At 47.4% G+C, this 25,037-nt stretch overlaps 1 protein-coding gene across 2 annotated transcripts in view; it reads right to left on the reverse strand.

Moving 5' to 3' along the window:
* Nucleotides 1-1,105: 1,105 nt before the first annotated feature.
* POC1A (POC1 centriolar protein A) overlaps nt 1,106-25,037 on the reverse strand; it is a 30,978-nt gene continuing 7,046 nt past the window's right edge. Inside the window, exons 3-11 of one of the 2 annotated variants that reach the window (XM_075320776.1) lie at nt 7,293-7,464; nt 6,423-6,602; nt 5,857-5,964; nt 5,418-5,533; nt 3,914-4,047; nt 3,686-3,754; nt 2,599-2,694; nt 2,001-2,126; nt 1,106-1,807 (exon numbers count right to left, since the gene is read on the reverse strand). In XM_075320776.1, the coding sequence (XP_075176891.1) occupies nt 1,721-1,807; nt 2,001-2,126; nt 2,599-2,694; nt 3,686-3,754; nt 3,914-4,047; nt 5,418-5,533; nt 5,857-5,964; nt 6,423-6,602; nt 7,293-7,464 (1,088 nt within the window). In that variant the 3' untranslated portion in view covers nt 1,106-1,720. Of the gene's footprint in view, nt 1,808-2,000; nt 2,127-2,544; nt 2,695-3,685; nt 3,755-3,913; nt 4,048-5,417; nt 5,534-5,856; nt 5,965-6,422; nt 6,603-7,292; nt 7,465-25,037 lie in introns of both variants that reach the window. The other variant, XM_075320774.1, reaches the window with a different exon arrangement.

Raw genomic sequence — 25,037 nt, forward strand, 5'->3', positions numbered from 1 at the left:
ATATGAGCTCCATATAGTCTCCTATATACAGTATAAATCCCTACATAGCTCCCTATATACATTCAGCCCCACATAGCCCCCTATATACAGTATAAACCCCCACAAAACTCCCTATTTACACATTGAGCCCCCTATATACAGTATAAGCTCCCACACATCCCTTACACATAATTAGAAAAGAAAAAAAAAAATACTTTGCTTTTGTTCCCCCAGAGCTGCACTTCTTGATGCGGCTGGTTACATCATTGTGCCAGCGATGGGAGCTCCTGCAGCCGCACTGCTGCTCTGTATTGCTGGCAGCCTAGTGCCAGGTAGACTCCCTGCCCGGAGAGATCTGCCCCGGGGCAAACGGAAAGGAGGAGAGTATGTGTTCCCGCAGAAAATATAATGGAGGGCAAACTGGCCGTGGGCCCCACCGTAGCCCGGATCGCCCTTCATCATCATCATCATCATCATCATGCGTCTATGTACACTATGATTGGACCAGCAGAATAGTGAGTGCAGCTCTGGAGTATAATACAGAATGGAATGTATGGAGATATTAACAAAATAGAAACCAAAAGAGAAATGTTTTGCCATTTTCATTAGTTGATAATAAACAAAGATGTTGAATATATTAAAGAAATTAAATAAAACTTCAACGCTTTCCAGTTAAAGTGACATTACCCTCCTTAAATAACAGCTCCCTGCACTCACTGGTCCCCTTATGCCCCCTTTATCGTCTTATTGATTTCATCAGATGCTACAAAACTATTTTAGAACTTTGATGGCGATATACTAATAAGTAGGTGACCATCTGGGGAGGGGGGTACAGTAAGTAAAGGGGGGCGGTTTGGGGGCCTGGGGAGCCATCAGGTTTCTTTGATTGCGCCTCTTGTCCCCGTACTTGTGGCGATGGGTCGTTACAATGTGGAAGTTACACATAAGAAGCTTCCTGTTAAACTTGTGGAACTAGAAATGTGGAAATGGAGCGGCCGATGAGGAAGTGATTGCAGCAGTAACGAGTGCGTGTAACTCCGCAGATTTGTCACCCGGGCCCTTATATAAGATGGCATAACTGCGGGAAGTGACCCGAGCGGACGGAGCGACAATTACTGCGCCTCAATCCATGAAAAACATAAAAGATTTTATTAAAGTATTTAATATTTACACTAAAAAAAGGAAGAGTAAAGTTCTGAGCACAGAGATGGAAGATGAGTATCGGCGCCGTCGGCCTGGCGCTCCCTCAGGCTTCGGGGGCCCGCGGCCTGGCGCTCCCTCAGGCTTCGGGGGCCGGCGGCCTGGCGCTCCCTCAGGCTTCGGGGGCCGGCGGCCTGGCGCTCCCTCAGGCTTCGGGGGCCCGCGGCCTGGCGCTCCCTCAGGCTTCGGGGGCCCGCGGCCTGGCGCTCCCTCAGGCTTCGGGGGCCGGCGGCCTGGCGCTCCCTCAGGCTTCGGGGGCCCGCGGCCTGGCGCTCCCTCAGGCTTCGGGGGCCGGCGGCCTGGCGCTCCCTCAGGCTTCGGGGGCCCGCGGCCTGGCGCTCCCTCAGGCTTCGGGGGCCCGCGGCCTGGCGCTCCCTCAGGCTTCGGGGGCCCGCGGCCTGGCGCTCCCTCAGGCTTCGGGGGCCCGCGGCCTGGCGCTCCCTCAGGCTTCGGGGGCCCGCGGCCTGGCGCTCCCTCAGGCTTCGGGGGCCCGCGGCCTGGCGCTCCCTCAGGCTTCGGGGGCCCGCGGCCTGGCGCTCCCTCAGGCTTCGGGGGCGGGCCGCCTCTCCATACATTCTCGCAGTTTATCTTCGGTCAGGGAAAGTCTCTGCTCTAAAATCCCCACAGTCTGGAAGAGAAAGATTAGATTATAATCAGGATCAGCGCCGGTCATTATATGTTGTGAATTATAAGATCTGTAATATTGCATCTAGCCTGCTTGTGAAAGTGACATTTTTGTGATCATGCACCAGGTGGCTCAGGATGAACGGAGGAGACAATACATGATATGAGGGGGATCTGAGGTTAATGGTGCTCCGCACCTGAGTCAGGATATCTAGTTGTCCCACAATGTGCTCCAGGGTGTTGGCGACGTTCCTCATGCTATAGTCATCCGGTCGGGGGCCGGGTGGGTCGGGGCTGCCTCTGTCCTCCGCAGTCACTGGGGGCTGGAAACAACCAAAAATAACCTGTTATACCACGTAGAACAGACATTACCCACATGGAGACCCTCAGCGCGGACACCAGGGACTGAAGGTCAATGCCAGGTATGTGCATCCTCATTCCCCAGTGATAGTTGCTGGGGGGTGGAGCGGAGAACTCGTACAGCTGAATATTGATGAGCGAGCGCTGCCATGCTGGGGTGCTCCATACTCAAAAAAACAGGTTGGAAGCTTGGACGGGCTCAACGCCTGCTCCGAGCATAATGGACGTCAATGGGGAACGCAAGCATTTTTCCAGATCTTCCTGAAAAATTGATCTCCATTATACTCAGTACTGAAGTCGAGCCCATCCAAGGTCCGACTGCTCTAACTACGGAGCACCAGAGCATGGCAGTGCCCGCTCATCACTACGGCTGAGCCTTACCGGATCATGCACAGGGTCCGCAGAGTGCGGAGTCTGAAGAGCGGCCGCACTCACTTTGGATTTTCCACCATTCATGAAAACATCTCTCCTGTTCTGCTTCAGGACATCGCTGTATGTGGAGGAATCGAAGTTTGTTTTCCAGACCATAATCTAAAAAGAGAAAGGAAGGAATGTGAACGGCAGCAAATGTCACCGCTCCCCCCAGTGACAGCAGCAAGCATCAGGGGCTGCAACCCCCAACCGGTGTGAGAACCAAATATCCCAGGCTCCCAGTGAGAGCGGCAAACGTCACGGCTCCGCCACTGGTGTGTGTGAGCAGAACACCCGCATATGGCGCTACATCCCCTGATGTCAACAGAACACCTGCCCAAGGCACAGCTCCCGATGTCAGCAGAGAACCCACTCATGGCACGGCTTCCCCTGGTGTCAGCAGAGCACGCTGACATGGCACGTCTCCCCACAGTGTCAGTAGAGCACCCCATTATGGCACAGCTTCTCCCGGTCTCAGCAGAGCAACCACCCATGGCATGTCTCCCCCTGGAGTCAACAGAGCACCCCGACGTGGCACAGCTTCCCCCTGGGTCGACAGAGCGCAAAGACATGGCACGTCTCCCCCCGGAGTCATCAGAGCACCCCGACATGACACAGCTTCCCCGGAGTCAGCAGAGCACCCTGACATGGCACGACTTCCCCCGGAGTCAGCAGAGCACCCTGACATGGCACGGCTTCCCCCGGAGTCATCAGAGCACCCCGACATGACACAGCTTCCCCGGAGTCAGCAGAGCACCCCGACATGACACAGCTTCCCCGGAGTCAGCAGAGCACCCTGACATGGCACGGCTTCCCCCGGGGTCAGCAGAGCACCTTGACATGGCACATCTGCCCCCAGGTGTCAACAGTACTCAAACTCCTCATCGCTCCCCAGGATGTACGTCTTGCACTCACACTCACTTGCTCAGCGTCTTGCACTCACACTCACTTGCTCAGCGTCTTGCACTCACACTCACTTGCTCAGCGTCTTGCACTCACACTCACTTGCTCAGCGTCTTGCACTCACACTCACTTGCTCAGCGTCTTGCACTCACACTCACTTGCTCAGCGTCTTGCACTCACACTCACTTGCTCAGCGTCTTGCACTCACTTGCTCATCGGAGCCTCCGGAAGCGAAGAACTTTCCGTCTCTGGAGAACTTGACACAAGTCACTGCCCCCTGCAAAATAAATGGGAATAAGTTTTCAGTCACTGACAGAAAGCAGAGATCCTGACTACAGTACAGAATACAGAATAAAACCAAAGGACATTAGTAATTTACAGACTCTTCCATTACACACGGACTGGACCGTAGTAAAGGTATACGGCGTATTCTCACCTGGTGGCCGTGCAGCGTGTACAGCAGCCGCCCCTCCAGGAGGTCCAGGATCTTCAGGGTGGAGTCATTGGAGGAAGTGATGAGGTAATTACCGGACGGGTGGAAGGAGAGCGAGTTCACCGCCCCGCTATGTACTGCAACACACCGAAACACAGCGTCCATCGTCACATGACCCTAACCGGAAAGGGGGGTACATTACCCTGACCAGGGGTGGGGTGGGGTGGGGGGGTGGGGGGTCACCATGTAGCCCAAAATCACACCCATTGGCCCCAAGTCAGCAGAGAGCGGCGGCCAGGTCACCTGCTGGATTTGGAGCACCATTTTATGGCGGCCATATTGATCTGTAATCACCAGGGTTCTAGAGGAAACAGCTTTGTGATGTCCATTACTAATGTCTGAAGGTCCAGAATGCGTCTGGATTGTAACCAGGGGCTGGTGTGACACTACAACTCCCAGCATGCCGGTAAAGCTGCGTAGCCTCAGAGCATGCTGGGGATTACAACAGCTTTCACGTCCGCCCGCCTCACAGTGACTCAGCGAAAACCGCGCTCCAACCCTCCTCCGCCCTATGTGCAGCCTCATACACAACGTGCTGCTTAAAGGGACGGTAACGTCATCTGCTCTCTGTGTGCTCACATGCCACGGAAAAATGGTGGAGTGCTTGGAGTTTTCGGCACCGTGGCATCACATTGTGTGTTATCTCTGGGGCACACTTACTATCATTACTGGACGCCGTATCGTCTGAGCAACGGACGGAGTATTATATATTATGGAAGCGGCACCTCTGCTTCCCCCCCGCCCCTCATCAGCGCGCCTCGGCCTCCCCTGCCCCTCATCAGCGCGCCTCGGTCCCCCCTGCCCCTCATCAGCGCGCCTCGGACCCCCCTGCCCCTCATCAGCGCGCCTCGGTCCCCCCTGCCCCTCATCAGCGCGCCTCGGGCCCCCCCCCCACCCCTCATCAGCGCGCCTCGGGCCCCCCTCCGCCCCTCATCAGCGTGCCTCGGGCCCCCCTCCGCCCCTCATCAGCGCGCCTCGGCCCCCCCCCCCATCCCTCAACAGGGCGCCTCGGCCCCACGCCCCCCACCCCTCAACAGGGCGCCTCGGCCCCACGCCCCCCACCCCTCAACAGGGCGCCTCGGCCCCACGCCCCCCACCCCTCATCAGAGCGCCTCGGCCCCATGCCCCCCACCCCTCATCAGGGCGCCTCGGCCCCACCTGCCCCTCAGCCTCCTGCCTCTCATCACCACCAAAGTTGTCACCACGGAAGCCGAATGCACCCAAACTCCAGTTATGATGAACCACCAAGTATCAGGCCGTCCAGTGGTGACACTTGTGCATGTCCCTTTAATAACATAACTCCCCAATAAGCTGTTGAGGCGCCATCTGTCGGCAGCCTTGCTGACTGTTTCCCATGACATCTAGCTGGATAAGGCACATATTGTGTGTGATTCCACAGATAGCTGTAGGTGGGGACCCCGGGGGCCCTCGCTGCAGGACACCGTACCTTGGTAGTGCTGGATGAGTTTGTTCATCCGGATGTCCCAAACCTTGACAGTGTTGTCAGTGGCCGCAGCCGCCACGCACGTCCCGCTGGGGTGAAAGTCCACGAAGTTCACAAACCTGGAGCACAAAGCACACGAGCCGCCCACGTGTCAGTGCAGGGACCCCACAGACTGCAAGAAATTACTATTTCTAATGAGGGAGATGCAGCTCTTGGTTTGTTACAATGTATCAGAGCACATACAACTGTAACAATCCCTCAGCTGTGGAAAGTGTTGAACTGACAGCAAGCAGAGATATGGAAAATGGTGAGGAATGCATCCCGATTCTCATCAATAGCCCTCTGTTATGTAAATGCATATGGATGATGTGGGGGTTGGGAGACCCGTTAACCCTCACTAGGCATGCTGGGAATTGTAGTTTAGTGTCTGAGCGCTCCTTACCCGCCGTGCTCACAGAATGAGTGTGTGCACTCCCGACTGGTCTTGTCCCACAGTTTTATGGTTTTGTCATCACTGGCGGACACGATCAGCCGACCGTCCGGGGAAAACCTGCAGGAGGAGAAAATGAGAGTAGTGCTGCAGAGGATAAGAGTGCGCAGGCAGTCAGGTCTGCAAACCCTGCTATCTACTTTACAAGGCCTGGAGGTGTTTGCAGCCACAGTTACCTGGGACCACGTGGGCTGTCACGTGGACATTCAGACCTCAGTGTAAGAGCGACCATTGTCTTGTGCACTCATCTATAGAGTACAGAAGGTGCAGGACTGTGACCATGATGCTCACGAGGCTGGTTATAGACAGGCCCAGTGACTTACTGGCCATAGGCAGGAGCCTACGGGGTCAAAAATGGCCAAAAGTTAAGTGAATACTGAGCATCTGATTTTGAGACGATCAAAGCACCAAAGAGACAGTGAGGAACTATATGTGTATATGTGTAATATTGGGGCAGGGTGTATCCCATCCTCTGTGCTGCTGTGGGAAACCATGAAGTCCCACTACCGAGCCCGTACCTGGCACAGCGCACCCAGTTTATGTGCTGATTCAGGGAGAACAGGAACTTTTGCCTGTGAACCGTCCACACCTTCACCGTCTTGTCGTCGGACGCAGTGACCAGGGACTGCCCGTCTCCAGAGAAGCCGACGCTCCGCACCGTGCCCGTGTGGGCTTTAAACACAGTGGACTCTCCCTTCCTGGAAAATAAAGTGACACGTGTAATGTCGGGTGGTCTGAACAGAGGGAAACGGCATCAAAATACGTAATTACTTACCGGTAATGTGTTTTTTCTGAACCCATGACGGCACCACGAGAATGTAAGGGTGCCGTCATGTGTGCTGGAAAAATACATGATTACTTACCGGTAATGTGTTTTTTCTGAACCCATGACGGCACCCTTACATTCTCGTGGTGCAGTCATGGGTGCTGAAAAAGGATGAGCCCCCAGGACTGACCGTCCGGCCCGGAGGAGATCAGACACGGCTAATCAATCCTGCAGATGCACAGGTCTGACCTCACTCCACTGGTCTGTTCTGGACTCTTCTCACTCTTGATGTCTGGTCTCACATCTCTTGCTTTTTTCTATAGGAGTAAAACTTTGGGAATCCCAACATTTACTGCCTAAACTGCTCCCTTAGGGGGGCAGGGACCATAAATCATATGGCAGGAACAACCCTGGTGCAAACAGAGAACATTCACTGCCTGTGCCAAAGTAAAGGAGGAAGAGGAGAGGGGAGTGCAAGTCAGGAGCAATAACTAAATCCACCACTAGGGGGGGGAAGAGCTCCACGATCAGGAAGAGAGTTCAGAACTGTGAATGTTTCCCATCACTGACAACAAGCAGAGATCTTGCAGATGTTCATAAAGAACAAGACCCTGATACTCACACACTGGGGACCCAAAGACGGACGGTCTTATCCCTGGAGGCCGAAGCTAAGAGGTGACCGGAGGGCGAGAACTCCACAGACATCACTGCGTCCTTGTGGCCCACAAAGCGGTACGCCCTCATCTGAGGCTTCATGTTCCAAACCATCACACACGAGTCCATGGATCCACTGGCTGCAAATATATCATTACACCATTACATATGTCCACCAGCAGAATAGTGAGTGCAGCTGTGGAGTATAATACAGGAGGTAACTCAGGATCAGTACAGGATAAGTAATGTAATGTATGTACACAGTGACTGCACCAGCAGAATAGTGAGTGCAGCTCTGGAGTAAAATACTGAATGTAACTCAGGATCAGTACGGAATAACTAATGTAATGTATGTACACAGTGTCTGTACCAGCAGAATAGTGAGTGCAGCTCTGGAGTATAATACAGGATGTAACTCAGGATCTGTACAGGATAAGTAATGTATGTACACAGTGACTGCACCAGCAGAATAGTGAGTGCAGCTCTGGAGTAGAATACTGGATGTAACTCAGGATCAGTACAGGATAAGTAATGTAATGTATGTACACAGTGACTGCACCAGCAGAATAGTGAGTGCAGCTCTGGAGTAAAATACTGAATGTAACTCAGGATCAGTACAGGATAACTAATGTAATGTATGTACACAGTGTCTGTACCAGCAGAATAGTGAGTGCAGCTCTGGAGTATAATACAGGATGTAACTCAGGATCTGTACAGGATAAGTAATGTATGTACACAGTGACTGCACCAGCAGAATAGTGACTGCAGCTCTGGAGTAGAATACTGGATGTAACTCAGGATCAGTACAGGATAAGTAATGTAATGTATGTACACATATATAATATCTCACAGTGGGTGAAATAAGTATTGAACACGTCAACAATTTTATTTAACCCTTTAGTGACGGAGCTAATTTTCACCTTAATGACCAGACCAAATTTTGCAATTCTGACCAGTGTCACTTCATGAGGTTATAACTCTGGAACGCTTCAACGGATCCCGGTGATTCTGAGATTGTTTCTTCGTCACATATTGGACTTCATGTTAGTACCAAATTTAGGACAATATTTTTTGCGTTTATTTATGAAAAAAATTGAATATTGGCAAAAATTTTGAAAATTTAGCAATTTTCAACTTTTGAATTTTTATACCGTTAAACCAGATATTTCTGTGACACAAAATAGTTAATAAATAACATTTCCCACATGTCTACTTTACATCAGCACAATTTTGGAAACAACATTTTTTTTTGTTAGGAAGTTAGAGGGGTTCAAAGTTTATCAGCGATTTCTCATTTTTACATCAAAATTTACAAAACCATTTTTTTAGGGACCACATCACATTTGAAGTGACTTCAATAGGCCTAGATGACAGAAAATACCCAAAAGAGACACCATTATAAAAACTGCACCCCCCAAAGTACTCAAAACCACATTCAAGAAGTTTATTAACCCTTTAGGTGCTTCACATGAACAAAAGCAATGTGATATGAAAAAAAGCAAAAATTAAAATTTTACCTAAAAATGTTGCTCTAACCAAAATTTATTCACTTTTAGAAGAAATAACACAACAAAATGGACCCCAAAACTTGTTCCCCACTTTCTTATGAGCACGCCGATACCCCACATGTGGTCAGAAACCTCTGTTTGGACAAATGGGAGGGCTCGGAACAGAAGGAGCAATATTTGAATTTTGGAAAGCAAATTTGGCTGAAATAGATTGCGAGCACCATGTTGCATTTACAGGTCCGCTAAGGTACCTAAACAGAAGAAATCCCTCACAAGTGACACTATTTTGGAAACTAGACCCCTCAAGGCTTCTATCTAGGGGTATAGTGAGCATTTTAGATCCACAGGTACTTCACAGATTTTGTTAACGTTACGTTGTCATATTGAAAATTTTATTAATTTTCTCAAAAATGTTGCTTTAGCATCAATTTTCTCACTTTTTCAAGAGGTAATTCCAAAAATTTGACCTCAAGGTTTGTTAACCACTTTTTTATGAGCGCGGTGATACCTCACATGTGGTCTGAAACCTTTGTTTGGACAAATGGGAGGGCTTGGAACGGAAGGAACAATATTTGAATTTTGGAAAGGAAATTTGGCTGAAAAAGATTGCGGGCACCATGTCACATTTGGAGGACCCCTAAGGTACCTAAACAGCAGAAACCCGCACAAGTGACCCCATTTTGGACACTAGGCCCCTCAAGGAATTTATCTAGATGTTTGGTGAGTACCCTGAACCCCCAGGTGCTTCACAGAATTTTATAACGTTGAGCCATGAAAAAAAAAAAAAATAAAATTTTACCACAAAATTGTTATTTCAACCAGGTAGCTTTTTTTTTTTACAAGAGTAAATGGAAAAAATTCAGCATAACATTTATTGTGCAATTTCTCCTGAGTTTGGCGATACCTTATATGTGGTGGAAATCAACTGTTTGGGCGCATGGCAGGGCTCGGAAGGGAAGGAGCGCCATTTGACTGCAAAATTGGCTGGAATCAATAGCGGACGCCAGGTTGCATTTGGAGAGCCCCTGAGGTGCCTAAACAGTGGCGGTCCCCCACAAGTGACTCCATTCTGGAAACAAGACACCTCAAGGCTTTTATCTAGGTGTATAGTGAGCAGTTTGAATCCACGAATACTTCACAGAATTTGATAAGCTTAGGTTGCCATATTGAAAATTTTCATTTTTTTTCACAAAAATGTTGCTTCAGCATCAAATTTCTCACTTTTTCAAGAGACAACAACAAAACGTGGACCCAACAGGTTGTTATCCAATGTCTTATGAGCACAGGGATACCCCACATGTGGCCAAAAACCCTGTTTGGATAAATAAGAGGGCTTGGAATGGAAGGAGTACCATTTGAATTCTGGAAAAGTTGAGATAAATTGCGGGCACCATGTCACATTTGCAGGGCCCCTTGGGTACCTATACATTAGAAACCCCCCACAAGTGACTCTATTTTGGAAACTGGATTTTATTCAGGAGTATAGTAAGCATTTTGAATCCACAGGTACTTCACAAAAATGTTGATGTAGCAACAAATGTCTCACTTTTAGGCTACGTGGCCATGATCCAGCGACACGGCGTCTAGTACACAGTGTCAGCCTTCCTACAGAGATGTGAGTGTTGTCCACGGGAGAACGCAGCTGCCCATGCCCACAATTTGGGTTCAGGCCGCTGTGGAGCTCTATGCTACCTGCAGAGAACACTCATCTCCGCAGCATAAATTGACATGCTGAGGCTCGGGAAGCTGCACCACACGTCAGTGTATGCTGCGGAGAAAAGAAGCACATTGGGCACGGGATTTCTAAAAATCCTTCCACTGTGCTTCTACTGCACAATGCAGCGCCATGGATGCAGGGAAAACACTATGGACACACTCAGCGCCCATAACGCTGCAAACCCCGATTGTGGGCGCACAGCCTAAAATGCTACAATGGATGAATGGATAGATGTCAAACAAATATAACGTCCCACCCCCTGCATATTCTAAGCTGTTGCCCTTTAGTGCCTTTCATGTGGCACTAAAGGGTGCCTAGCCTTGTATTTAGCCCCCCAAAAAATTAATAATTAAAATAAACGACGTGGGGTCCCCCCTATTTTTGATAGCCAGCTAGGGTAAAGCAGACAGCTGTAGCCTGCAAACCACAGCTGACAGCTTCACCTTGGCTGGTGATCAATTTGGAGGGCTCCCCAGGCGGTTTTTAAAAAAAAAAACAAAAAAACGTGGGGTCCCCCCCAAATTAGATCACCAGCCAAGGTGAAGCGGACAGCTGGGGTCTGGTATTCTCAGGGTGGGAAGAGCCATGGTTATTGGACTCTTCCCAGCCTAAAAATAGCAGGCCGCAGCCGCCCCAGAAGTGGCGCATCCATTATATGCGCCAATCCTGGCGCTTCGCTCCAGCTCATCCCGCGCCCTGGTGCGGTGGCAGACGGGGTAATATACGGGGTTGATACCAGCTGTAATGTCACCTGGCATCAAGCCCTGGGGTTAGTGATGTCACGGCATCTAAAACAGATACCCGACATTACTAACCCAGTCAAGTAATAGAAAAAAATAAAGACAAAAAAAAATTTTGAAAAAAAAAACCTCCCCGAAACATTCCTCTTTTACCAATTTATTGAAAATAAATAAATTTCGGTCGCTGTAAGCCATTTTGGAGGTCCCACGCCGACTCTGGATCTTCTAGAATATGGGGGGCACGTTCAGGGAACGTATCCCCCATTTTCTGGAAGAGCAAGCTCTCCATGAGCAGTGTGGGTGCAGTAATCTGAGAATACTGCACTCACACTGCCCCGGTCCAACCTAGGGCAGAGTGACCTGCAGTAACCTCATTCTAGAATATGAGGGGCACGCTCACAGAACGTACCCCCCATTTTCTAGAACAGCAGTCTCTCCATGTGAGGAGTGTGGCTGCAGATTACCGCACTCACCCTCCCCCGGTCCACAGTGGAGCAGCCTGTGCAGTAGCGACGTCAGCGTCCCTGCTTGCAGGGATCCAGCTGACAGCCGCTGTCTGCGCATGCGCCGCCAGCTTTCAAGAAGGAGGCGGCGTGATCGCGGGGCCGGAGCACCAGCAGCCAGGTAACGTAAAACCGGGGGCTGGGGGGGGGTGACGGGGGACAACTTTCTGCCGCATGTGACGTGTCACATGCGGCAGAAAGAGCAGGATGAATGCGGCCGCCATCTTCCACGCTCCGGAGGGGGGAGGGGGGAGGCGGCTCTGGAGACCCGGAGGGGGCTCCGGGGACCAGAGATCTCCGGTGTACCGGAGGAGGGGTCAGGGGGAGGACATTTCCCTCCGATCTGAAATGTTTGATTATTTCAGATCGGAGGGAAATGAATGCAGAGCCGGCGGCGGCGGGAGTTTTCAGCGCGCGTCGGCGCCATCTTGGATTTTCCGGGGGGGGGGGGGGTGTTGGATAGATTTCTCCGGTACCGGGGGCTTTGGGGGCACTAAGGGCTCACATTTATTTCTCATCTGACATGTTTGATCACGTCAGATGAGAAATAAATCAATTTTACCGGCCATTTATTTTTTTTTAATGTTGTCGCCGGTATACGGTGTATACCGGCGATCGCATTAACGGGGTCCAGAAAAAACACCCCGATTCATAATCTGGGGGGGTCTCAGCTACCCCCGGTAGCTGAAACCCCTGAGATTTTCGGTCGCTGGGGGGCACTACAGGGTTTTTTCGGGCCGCCGCTTTAAAGCGGCGGAACAGAATAAGTACCCTGTTTTGCCGCCGCTTTAAGTCGTACGGCCGTCGTTATGAGGTTAAGTAAATATATTTCTTAAGGTGATATTGTTGACATGATTTTCTCACCTACTGTCAGTAACAACCCATCCAATCCACACAGGCAAAAAAATAAATCCATAGCTATACATTAATTATGAGTAATAATGAGAAATGACACAGAGAAAAGTATTCAACACACTTCCTGAAATTTATTTCATACTTCAGACCAAAGCCTTTGTTGGTGATGAAGCTTCAAGATGCCTCCTGTATGGAGAAAATAATAGTCACCTGAATTGCTCAGGTGGGATTTCGGCCCATTCTTTCACACAAGCACACTTCACATCCTGAATTACCGTGGGCTCCTTCTATTAATTCTGAACTTTAGTTCCTTCCATACATTTTCTATTGGATTCAGCTCTGGAGATCACTCGGCCATTCTAGCAGCTTTATATTCTCTGAAACCAGTTGAGAGTTTCCTTGGCTGTGGTGTTTTGCTCGTTGTCTTGCTGAAATGTCCACCCTCGTTTTATCTTCATCATCCTGGTAGATGGCAGCAGATTTTTACCTAGAATGTCTCAGTACATTTGTCCATTCATCTTTCCTTCAATATGAAGTTTGCCTGTGCTGTATGGTGAAAAACAGCCCCACACCATGATGTTCCCACCTCCACACTTCACTGTTGTTGGTGTTTTGAACCAAGGAGAGAAAAAGAATCCGCACATGCAAGCAGAGGCACACCAATGATATAATGTAAAAAACACACCTTTATTATTGCACATAAGAAACACGTATTAAAAACCATTAAAAAACATACAACACAACATAGAAGCACCACTGAGGCGAGACCCAATGCCACAAGTGACGTGTATCACAAATGACCAAAATGGTCAAGAAGTACAGTATAATATCAAAAAATACAAAAATGATAGAAAGACCAAAACCCTGGAAAGGACAAGTATTGCATATCATACATTATAGATAATAACAAACCATGTAGTGGCACCAAAGGACTGAAAGGGTATGGCAGATGTTAATCACAATACATATGAAAGTACACGCATATTACAATGTAAGCCGGACTTTGCAAACCCATGTCCTGTATCAGGAGGACATATAAGGAATGCTGTAGGGACCAATATAAGTCACTTGATGATAATTAGTGTGATATGCCCCTGGCGAAAACCATGTGGTTTAATAGCCACACCATAAATCCTATATAAGTACCAGGGCGTATAGTGGTGAAAATTTGGCAATCCAAAAACCCCAAAGTAGTAACTGCAAAGGATATGCGTTAGTATACAAAATGTGGAGACGCAGCTGCAATGCGGCCAACAGGAACCGCACAACGGGTGCAGTGTGCTGTATTCCGTATGTGCAATAAAGGATACGGAACCACATAAGCCCATAAATGGTCGTCAATTTATACCACAAAATGATTGTCCGATTTAGTAAATAGAGGTGCTGAGCACTGATTACATCCGTATTCTAACCCACATTAACGCGACCATGAGCATGAACTGGTCCTAGGAGTATAATGACTCCTTGAAGGTAGTGGGAAAGAGGAGATGGAAATCTAACCAAGTTTAGAGGCCGAAGGGTGACTGCTAGTATTCACCCATAAGATGCCTGCATGTGAGAAAACCGAATGTATACCAGAAACGGTCCAATACAAAGTGGTCAGCTACCTGAGGCCATACGGCCGGAGTCCTGTCATGTAGAGGGGGACAGTATAGATGTCATATAGTCACCAATCATAAGTCCAGGGGTGGTCAGTCAAATCATGAGGGCGGTCAGGCCGGGTGCTCTAGATTAGAGGCCGACGCGTATCGCCGCACCAGCGGCTTCGTCAGGGCAGGTTGTTGGTGTTTTGGGGGTGATTTGCCTTTTGGCCTCCAAACATTGTATGTATTATGGTATCCAAAGAGTTCAATGTTGTTCTCATCTGACCAGACTATATTCTCACAGTATTTCAGTCTTGTCTAAGGCTATGTGCGCACGTTGCGTTCTATTCCGCAGCGTGTAAGTCACTGCTTGTGTGTCTCAGAACGCAGCCGAAAAAGCTGCCTTCTGAGACGCATTCAGCAGAACGCAACATACGCACATTCCTGGAGAATTCATGCGTTCTGGATGCTTTCTCTGCCATAGACAGAGTGGGAAAAGCATCCAGAACGCACATTTTTGACAGTGCGGTCCCACTCGGCTCTGCAGCATCCCCATAGACTTGCAGCAGAGTGAGTGGGACCGCACTGTCACTGTCATGGCTGGCTGCGGACAGTGCCGCGCGATCAGAATGAACTCGGATGAACTTCACCCGACTTCATTGTGATCGCGCGGCTGTGCATGTGCCGCGGCTTGATTTGCGGTCACACGTGAAGGACTCACCTGTGATCGCAAATCCCCTGAGTGACTGCAGTGAGCCGCGCGATCAGCTGAGCTTTCACTCAGGTTACTCGCGGCCACAGCTGCAGTCCTCCACCTGAGAGCGGTGGCCGCGAGTAACCTCAGTGACAGCACAGCTGATCGCGCGACTCACTTCAGTTGCTGCATGGAGCTCTCAGGAGCGGCGGTGTTCTACTACCGCTCCTGTCAGCTTCCAATGTAGCAGAGCTGCAAGCGTCGTGGGACCTTGCGTGGATTACGTCGGACCTGGAGGTGTTTTTGAGGGGTTAATAAAGTGGTGAAATAGGGTGTTTTTTTGTCTTTCATAACAAATAAAGGATTTTTTGGGTGTATGTGTTTATTTTCTTTAACTTACAGGTTAATCATGGAAGGTATCTCGGGGAGACGTCTGCCATGATTAATCTAGGACTTAGTGGCAGCTATAGGCTGCTGCCATTAACTCCTTATTACCCAGTTTGCCACCACACCAGGGCAATTCGGGATGAGCCGGGTAAAGTCCCAGGACTGTTGCATCTAATGGATGCGGCAATTCCGGGCAGCTGCTGGCTGATATTATTAGGCTGGGGGGCTCCCCATAACGTGGAGCTCCCCATCCTGAGAATACCAGCCGTGTGGCTTTACCCTGGCTGGTATCCAAATTGGGGTGAAATCGCACATCTTTTTTTTTTTTATTTATTTTTTTCTTTTTAACTGTTCGATATAGACACGCTCACCGGCGGCTGTGATTGGTTGCAGTGAGACAGCTGTCACTCAGCGTGCGAGCGTGTCTGACTGCAACCAATCATAGGCGCCGGTGGGCGGGTGAAGCAGTGAATACGAGATGGATTAATGAGCGGCCGGCATTTTCAAAAGAGAAGCCGCCACAGTGTGAACGCCGTGCAGCGACGCGCCGGTGATCGTGGATCGGTGAGTATGAGAGAGGGGGAGAGACCGACATGGACAGAGAGAGACCAAAGACCTGCCTTTGTTATGTCAAAAAAACATGCGGATCGCAACAATAATGCAATGCAAACGCACTGCTTAGCATTTTGGCAGCGATTTTCTACAACTCATTGATTTCAATTGGTGTAGAACACTGCCAAAACGGACAAAACAATTGACATGCTGGTTTTCTAAACGCAGAGATTTTGGCAAATTCTTGACAATCAAAACGCTGCGTTTCAAAAAGCATCGTGCGGACGGATTTTGCATGATTCTCATAGACTTTGCTGGGGAAGCAGAATGCATGCATTTTGACAATGACACAGTGCAGTTGTAAACGCAGCCAAAACGCAGAAAAAAATGCAACGTGCGCACATGGCCTAAATGTTGTTGATCAAACTTTAAACGCTCTTGAACCTGCTTTTTGTTCAGCAATGGAGTCATGTGTGGTGAGTGTGCATACAGGAGCGTGCATACAGGCCATGGAGGGGGAGTGCGTTACTTATTGTTTACCATTGTACCTGTTGATTCCAGATCTTTCTGTAGCTCTTCACAGTTGATCCTTGGCTCCTGGACAACTCTTCTGATAATTATTTTTACTCCTCTGTCTGAAACCTTGCAGGGAGCACCTGGTCATGGACGATTTATGGTGAAATGAAGTCCTTTCCACTTCTGGATTATGTCCCAACAATGCTCACTGGAACCTTCAGCAGTTTAGAAATTCTTCTCTAACCAATGCAATCAATATGTTTTGCCACAATAACGTTGCAAAGACAGCTCACTGGTTTTATCCATCATGAGATGTTTCTTGTGTGGCACCTTGGTAATGAGACACCTTTTTATAGGCCAAAAGTTTAATCAGCTGATATTTTTCACTAAGTGGCAGGATTGCTTTCTAATTACTGATAGATTTCAGCTGGAGTTATGACTTTCGATGGCTTTTTGTGCCACTCATTCATCAAGCGCGCAATACTGTTTCCCTATGTCATTTCTGCTTATTACACATAACTTAATTCATGGACATCTATTATTCGATTTCTTTGCCTGTGTGGATTGGATGGGCAGTTACCGACATATGGTGAGAAATTCATGTCAATAGCACCTTTAAGCCTGCTTTACACGTTGCAATTTTGCATACGATATCGTATGCGATTTGCAACGCCCCCATCGTATGTGCAGCACGTTCAATTTGTTGAACGTGCTGCACAAACGATTAACCCCCGTCACACGTACTTACCCTTCCATACGACCTCGATGTGGGCGGCGAACGTCCACTTCCTGGAGTGGGAGGGACGTTTGGCGTCACATCGACGTCACGCGGCAGCCGGCCAATAGAAGCGGAGGGGCGGAGCTGAGCGGGACGTAAACATCCTGCCCACCTCCTTCCTTCCGCATTGTGGGCCGGGAGCAGCAGGACGTAAGTAAGATCTGTTCATCGTTCCCAAGGTGTCACACGCTGCGATGTGCGCTACCCCGGGTACGATGAACAATCTGACGTTCAATTCGTCAGGAATGAACGACGTGCATGCGATGAACGGTTTTTCGTTCAATCGCAATTGCACGTCGCTGTCACACACTACAACATACCTTACAATGCCGGATGTGCGTCACTTACGACGTGACCCCGCCGACACATTGTAAGATACATTGCAGCGTGTAAAGCAGGCTTTAGAAACATTTACTTAGAAAATTGGTGACGTGTTCAATACTTATTTAACCAGCTGTATATATGTACAGTGGTGGGAAAAAGTGTTTGCTCCCTTCCTGATTTTTTATTCTTTTGCATGTTTGTCAAACAAAAATGTTTCAGATCACCAAACAAATGTAAAATATTAGATACCCTTAGCAGCTACAGCTGCAATCAAGTGTTGGCGATAACTGGCAATGAGTCTTTTACAATGCTCTTGAGGAATTTTGCCCACTCATCTTTGCAGATTTCTTGTAATTCAGCCACATTAGAGGGTTTCTGTATATGAATCGCCTTCTTAAGCTCATGCCACAGCATCTCAATTGGATTAAAGTCAGAACCTTCACTAGGCCACTCAAAAGTCTTAATTTTTATTTACTTAAGCCATTCAGACGTGGACTTGCCGGTGTGTTGTGGGTCATTGTCCTGCTGCATAACTCAAGTGCGCTTCAGCTTGAGGTCAGGAACAGATGGCCGGACATTCTCCTTCAGGATTTTTGGTAGACAACAGAATTCATGGTTCCATTTACCACTGTGTCTTCCAGGTCTTGAAGCAGCAAAATAGCCCCAGCCCATCACACTACCACCACCATATTTCACTGTGGGTATGATGTTCCTTTTCTGAAATGCTGTGTTACGTCTATGCCAGATATAATGGGACATACACCTTCCAAAAAGTTCAAACTTTATCTCGTCAGTTCTCAGAATATTCTCCCAAAAGTCTTGGGGATCATCAAGATGTTTTCTGGCAAAACTGAGACGAGCCTTTATGTTCTTTTTGCTCAGCTGTGGTTTTTGTCTTGAAACTCTGCCATGCCGACCATTTTTGCCCCGTCTCTTTTTTTTTTAAGGTGGAATCATGAACTGACCTTAACTGAGGCAAGTGAGACCTGCAGTTCTTTGGATGTTGTTGTGGGGTTGTTTGTGACGTCTTTGAGTCGTTGCTGCGCTCTTGGGGTAATTTTGGTCAGCAGTCCACTTCTGGGAAGCTTCACCACTGTGCCATGTTTTCGCCATTTGTGGATAATGGCTCTCACCATGGTTCGCTGGAGTCCCAAAGCTTTAGAAATAACTTTATAACCTTTTCTAGACCGATAGAAAAAAAGTAATTCAGATCTAATTTGTTCCTGAATTTCTTTGGATCGCAGTAGGAGGTCTTGCTTTTGGTCTACTTCACTTTGTCAGGCCTCCAACACACATCCGTGAAAAGCACACACGTGTGTTACGTTCCATTTTTCTGGTCCGTTTTCAAGTCCGTTTTTATGGTACGTGTGGCATCCGTGTGTATTGCGTATGCTAGCCGTGTGTGCGTGTTGAATGCCCGTGTGTGCGGGAGATACGCAAGTGACATGTCCGTGTGTTGCCCGTGTGAAATGTCCGTGTGTGATGCACAATGTCGTTGATACATGTCGGCTGACAGCAGACAGTGACGCGTGATGAGAATGAACCCGGATGAACTTCACCCGACTTCATTGTCATGCCGCGGCTCTGTCTGTGTGTCGCGTACTGATTAGCGGTCACCCGTGCAGGACTCACCGGTGACCGCTAATCCCCTGAGTGACTTAAGTGAGCAGCGCGATTAGCGGTGCCGTCACTCAGGTTACCCGCGGCTAGCTGGATCCTCCACCCGTGACCGCAACTCACCTGTGACTTCATCGCTGTCACTCGGGCGACTTGCTGTCACAGTTGGAGGATCCAGCGGTAGCCGGGAGTAACCTGAGTGACATCATCGCTGATCGCGCTTCTCACCTCAGTTGCTGTGTGGAGCTGACAGGAGCGGCGGTGTCTTCTGCAGCTCCTGTCACCTTCATGTAGCAGAGCTGGAAGCGACGCAGGACCTCCGTGGATTACGCCAGACATGGATGGGTTTTTCGGGTTTAATAAAGTGGTGAACGAGGGTATTTGTTAGTGTTTATTATTCCAAATAAAGGATTTCTTCGGGTATGTTTATTTACTGTAACTTACAGATTACTCATGGAAGGTATCTCGGGGAGACGCCGGAGATGATTAATCTTAGACTTAGTGGCAGCTATGGGCTGCTGCCATTAACTCCTTATTACCCCGATTGCCAACGCACCAGGGCAAATCGGGAAGAGCCGGGTAGAGTCCCAGAACTGTCGCATCTAATGGATGCAGCTATTCTGGGCGGCTGCTGGCTGATATTGTTAGGCTGGGGGGCTCCCCATAATGTGGGGCTCTCCATCCTGAGAATACCAGCCTTCAGCCGTATGGCTTTACCCTGGCTGGTATCAAAATGGAGGGGACCGCACGCTGTTTTTTAAATTATTTATTTTACTGCTCGATATTGACACGCCCACCGGCGGCTGTGATTGGTTGCAGTGAGACAGCTGTCACTCAGCGTGGGGGCGTGTCTCACTGCAACCAATCATAGGCGCCGGTGGGCGGGGAAAGCAGGGAATACGAGATTGATTAATGAGCGGCCGGCTTTTTCAAAATAGTAAAAGCCGCCGGAGTTTTTTTTTTTAACAGCCGTGCAGCGCCGCGCCGGTGATCGGTGAGTATGAGAGAGGGGGGAGACTGACTGACAGACTGTGAGAGAAAGACAGAAAGACAGAGAGACCGACCGACAGACTGAGGGAGATTGACCGACATACACAGAAAAAGAAAGAATGACCGACATGACCGACACAGAAAAAAAGCACAAAATGCACACGGAGCATACGGAGATGCATCAGTGTCACGTACGTGTGCGCACGGACCCATAGACTTCTATTGTGTCCGTGTGTGCGTGTTCCGTGCAGATAACGAACATGCTTCCATTCAAAACGGAAACACATACGTATCACGGACACGGACCGTATGGAATAACTCACGGGTGACCTCAAACCAGGGCTGTGGAGTCGGAGTCGGAGTCGTGGAGTCGGAGTCGGAGCTCATTTTGGTGGAGTCGGAGTCGGAGTCGGTATAAAATGCACCGACTCCGACTCCTAAAATATATAATAAATTGGGGACAGGAGTGCAATGCAGAATGTGCTGAATATTTTACTAAATAATAACATTTAGTATAATGCTTATATTTAAGTGAAAAATTTATTGTAGTACAATGTGAACATCAGACATTTAATTGTTTTTATGATACAATAATCAAGATATTTGGATAGAACATAAAATATTTATTGGAATACAACTTTAGAACACAAAAAACTAATAAATTGTAAATATGTAAAATATATATATATATATATATATATATATATATATATATATAGTGTATATACACACACAAGATATATATGTAATCTACTGTATATTATAGTGTATTACATATTTACAATTTATTACAGTTTTTTGTGTTCTAAAGTTGTATTCCAATAAATATATTTTATGTTCTATCCAAATATCTTGATTATTGTATCATAAAAATTATTAAATGTCTGATGTTCACATACACATATTCATGTACTACAATAAATTTTTCACCTAACTATAAGCAATATATGTAGGAGTCGGAGTCGGAGCCGGAGTCGGAGTCGGAGCCGGAGTCGGAGTCGGAGTCGGTGCAAGAGAATTTGAGGAGTCGGAGTCGGAGTCAGAGTCGAAGGTTTGGCTTACCGACTCCACAGCCCTGCCTCAAACATAGCATAACATTGGTGCACGTTTGTCCGTGTCTCTGGTATATACGGAAACGGGCCAAACACGCACGTGTTTCACGGAAGTGTGTCGGAGGCCTCAGGCAGGTCCTTTTTAAGTGATTTCTTGATTGAGAACAGGTGTGGCAGTAATCAGACCTGCATGTGGCTACCGAAATGGAACTCAACTTTCAAAAGAGGCGAGTTAAATTATGTTCTATGGGTGGGGGTTGGGTGAATTACTTTTTCATATGGGACCCTGTAGGTGTGGATTTCCTTTTCCCTTAATAATAAAGACCTATTTATAAACTGCATTTTGTGCTTACTTGTGTTATTTTGTCTAATAGTTATATTTGTTTGGTGATGTGAAACATTTTAGTGTGACAAACATGTAAAGGAATAAGAAATCAGGAAGGCAGCAAACACTTTCATACCAATTAATGTGTAAATTACAATATATTATATATATATATATTATATACACACACGCACACACACATACATACAGTGCCTACAAGTAGTGTTCAACCCCCTGCAGATTTAGCAGGTTTGACAAGATGCAAATAAGTTAGAGCCTGCAAACTTCAAAACAAGAGCAGGATTTATTAACAGATGCATAAATCTTACAAACCAACAAGTTATGTTGCTCAGTTAAATTTTAATACATTTTCAACATAAAAGTGTGGGTCAATTATTATTCAACCCCTAGGTTTAATATTTTGTGGAATAACCCTTGTTTGCAATTACAGCTAATAATCGTCTTTTATAAGACCTGATCAGGCCGGCACAGGTCTCTGGAGTTATCTTGGCCCACTCCTCCATGCAGATCTTCTCCAAGTTATCTAGGTTCTTTGGGTGTCTCATGTGGACTTTAATCTTGAGCTCCTTCCACAAGTTTTCAATTGGGTTAAGGTCAGGAGACTGACTAGGCCACTGCAACACCTTGATTTTTTCCCTCTTGAACCAGGCCTTGGTTTTCTTGGCTGTGTGCTTTGGGTCGTTGTCTTGTTGGAAGATGAAATGACGACCCATCTTAAGATCCTTGATGGAGGAGCGGAGGTTCTTGTCCAAAATCTCCAGGTAGGCCGTGCTATCCATCTTCCCATGGATGCGGACCAGATGGCCAGGCCCCTTGGCTGAGAAACAGCCCCACAGCATGATGCTGCCACCACCATGCTTGACTGTAGGGATGGTATTCATGGGGTCGTATGCAGTGCCATCCAGTCTCCAAACGTCACGTGTGTGGTTGGCACCAAAGATCTCGATCTTGGTCTCATCAGACCAGAGAACCTTGAACCAGTCTGTCTCAGAGTCCTCCAAGTGATCATGAGCAAACTGTAGACGAGCCTTGACATGACGCTTTGAAAGTAAAGGTACCTTACGGGCTCGTCTGGAACAGAGACCATGCGGTGGAGAACGTTACTTATGGTATTGACTGAAACCAATGTCCCCATTGCCATGAGATCTTCCCGGAGCTCCTTCCTTGTTGTCCTTGGGTTAGCCTTGACTCTTCGGACAAGCCTGGCCTTGACACGGGTGGAAACTTTCAAAGGCTGTCCAGGCCGTGGAAGGCTAACAGTAGTTCCATAAGCCTTCCACTTCCGGATGATGCTCCCAACAGTGGAGACAGGTAGGCCCAACTCCTTGGAAAGGGTTTTGTACCCCTTGCCAGCCTTGTGACCCTCCACGATCTTGTCTCTGATGGCCTTGGAATGCTCCTTTGTCTTTCCCATGTTGACCAAGTATGAGTGCTGTTCACAAGTTTGGGGAGGGTCTTAATTAGTCAGAAAAGGCTGGAAAAAGAGATAATTAATCCAAACATGTGAAGCTCATTGTTCTTTGTGCCTGAAATACTTTAAGGGAACCAAACAGAATTCTGGTGGTTTGAGGGGTTGAATAATAAATGACCCTCTGAATAAACTTTTCACAATTTAAAAAAAAAAATAAAAAAAGAAATAACATTCTTTTTTGCTGCAGTGCATTTCACACTTCCAGGCTGATCTACAGTCCAAATGTCACAATGCCAAGTTAATTCCGAATGTGTAAACCTGCTAAATCTGCAGGGGGTTGAATACTACTTGTAGGCACTGAGATTATATATATATATATATATATATATATATATATATATATATATATATATATATATATATATATATATATATATATATATATATATATATATATATATATATATATATATATATATATATATATATACACATATACATACATACATACATACATACATACATACACACACACGCACATACATACATACAGTATAGACCAAAAGTTTGGACACACCTTCTCATCTCTAGAACAACTGTTAAGAGGAGACTTTGTGCAGCAGGCCTTCATGGTAAAATAGCTGCTAGGAAACCACTGCTACGGACAGGCAACAAGCAGAAGAGACTTGTTTGGGCTAAAGAACACAAGGAATGGACATTAGACCAGTGGAAATCTGTGCTTTGTTCTGATGAGTCCAAATTTGAGATCTTTGTATCCAACCACCGTGTCTTTGTAGAAAAGGTGAACGGATGGACTCTACATGCCTGGTTCCCACCGTGAAGCATGGAGGAGGAGGAGGTGTGACGGTGTGGGGGGGCTTTGCTGGTGACACTGTTGGGGATTTATTCAAAATTGAAGGCATACAGAACCAGCATGGCTACCACAGCATCTTGAAGCGACATGCTATTCCATCCGGTTTGCATTTAGTTGGACCATCATTTATTTTTCAACAGGACAATGACCCCAAACACACCTCCAGGCTGTGTAAGGGCTATTTGACTAAGATGGAGGGTGATGGGGGGGCTACGCCAGATGACCTGGCCTCCACAGTCACCAGACCTGAACCCAATCGAGATGGTTTGGGGTGAGCTGGACCGCAGAGTGAAGGCAAAAGGGCCAACAAGTGCTAAGCATCTCTGGGAACTCCTTCACGACTGTTGGAAAACCATTTCCGGTGACTACCTCTTGAATCTCATCAAGAGAATGCCAAGAGTGTGCAAAGCAGAAATCAAAGCAAAAGGTGGCTACTGTAAAGAACCTAGAATATAAGACATATTTTTAGTTGTTTCACACTTTAAGTATTTAATTCCACATATTTTCATTCATAGTTTTGATGCCTTCAATGTGAATCTATAATTTTTAGAGTCATGAAAATAAAGAAAATTCTTTAAATGAAAAGGTGTGTCCAAACTTTGTCTGTACTGTACATACAGTGCCTACAAGTATCCAAGATTCAAAGAAGTTGATCCAGCACGGTGCATTTGATTAAAACTAAAAGTCCTTTATTGAAAAACCATTAAAAAGTCCATTATGCCATGCTAGGAGGACGCGTTTCGGACGGGTTGTCCTTACTCAGTCATATATGCTCCTGTTCAGTGCCTACAAGTAGTATTCAACCCCCTGCAGATTTAGCAGGTTTACACATTCGGAATTAACTTGGCATTGTGACACTTGGACTGTAGATCAGCCTGGAAGTGTGAAATGCACTGCAGCAAAAAAGAATGTTATTTCTTTTTTTATTTTTTTTTAAATTGTGAAAAGTTTATTCAGAGGGTCATTTATTATTCAACCCCTCAAACCACCAGAATTCTGTTTGGTTCCCCTAAAGTATTAAGAAGTATTTCAGGCACAAAGAACAATGAGCTTCACATGTTTGGATTAATTATCTCTTTTTCCAGCCTTTTCTGACTAATTAAGACCCTCCCCAAACTTGTGAACAGCACTCATACTTGGTCAACATGGGAAAGACAAAGGAGCATTCCAAGGCCATCAGAGACAAGATCGTGGAGGGTCACAAGGCTGGCAAGGGGTACAAAACCCTTTCCAAGGAGTTGGGCCTACCTGTCTCCACTGTTGGGA

Source organism: Anomaloglossus baeobatrachus, chromosome 8 (assembly GCF_048569485.1).
Source record: "Anomaloglossus baeobatrachus isolate aAnoBae1 chromosome 8, aAnoBae1.hap1, whole genome shotgun sequence".
Classification (NCBI taxonomy): domain Eukaryota; kingdom Metazoa; phylum Chordata; class Amphibia; order Anura; family Aromobatidae; genus Anomaloglossus; species Anomaloglossus baeobatrachus.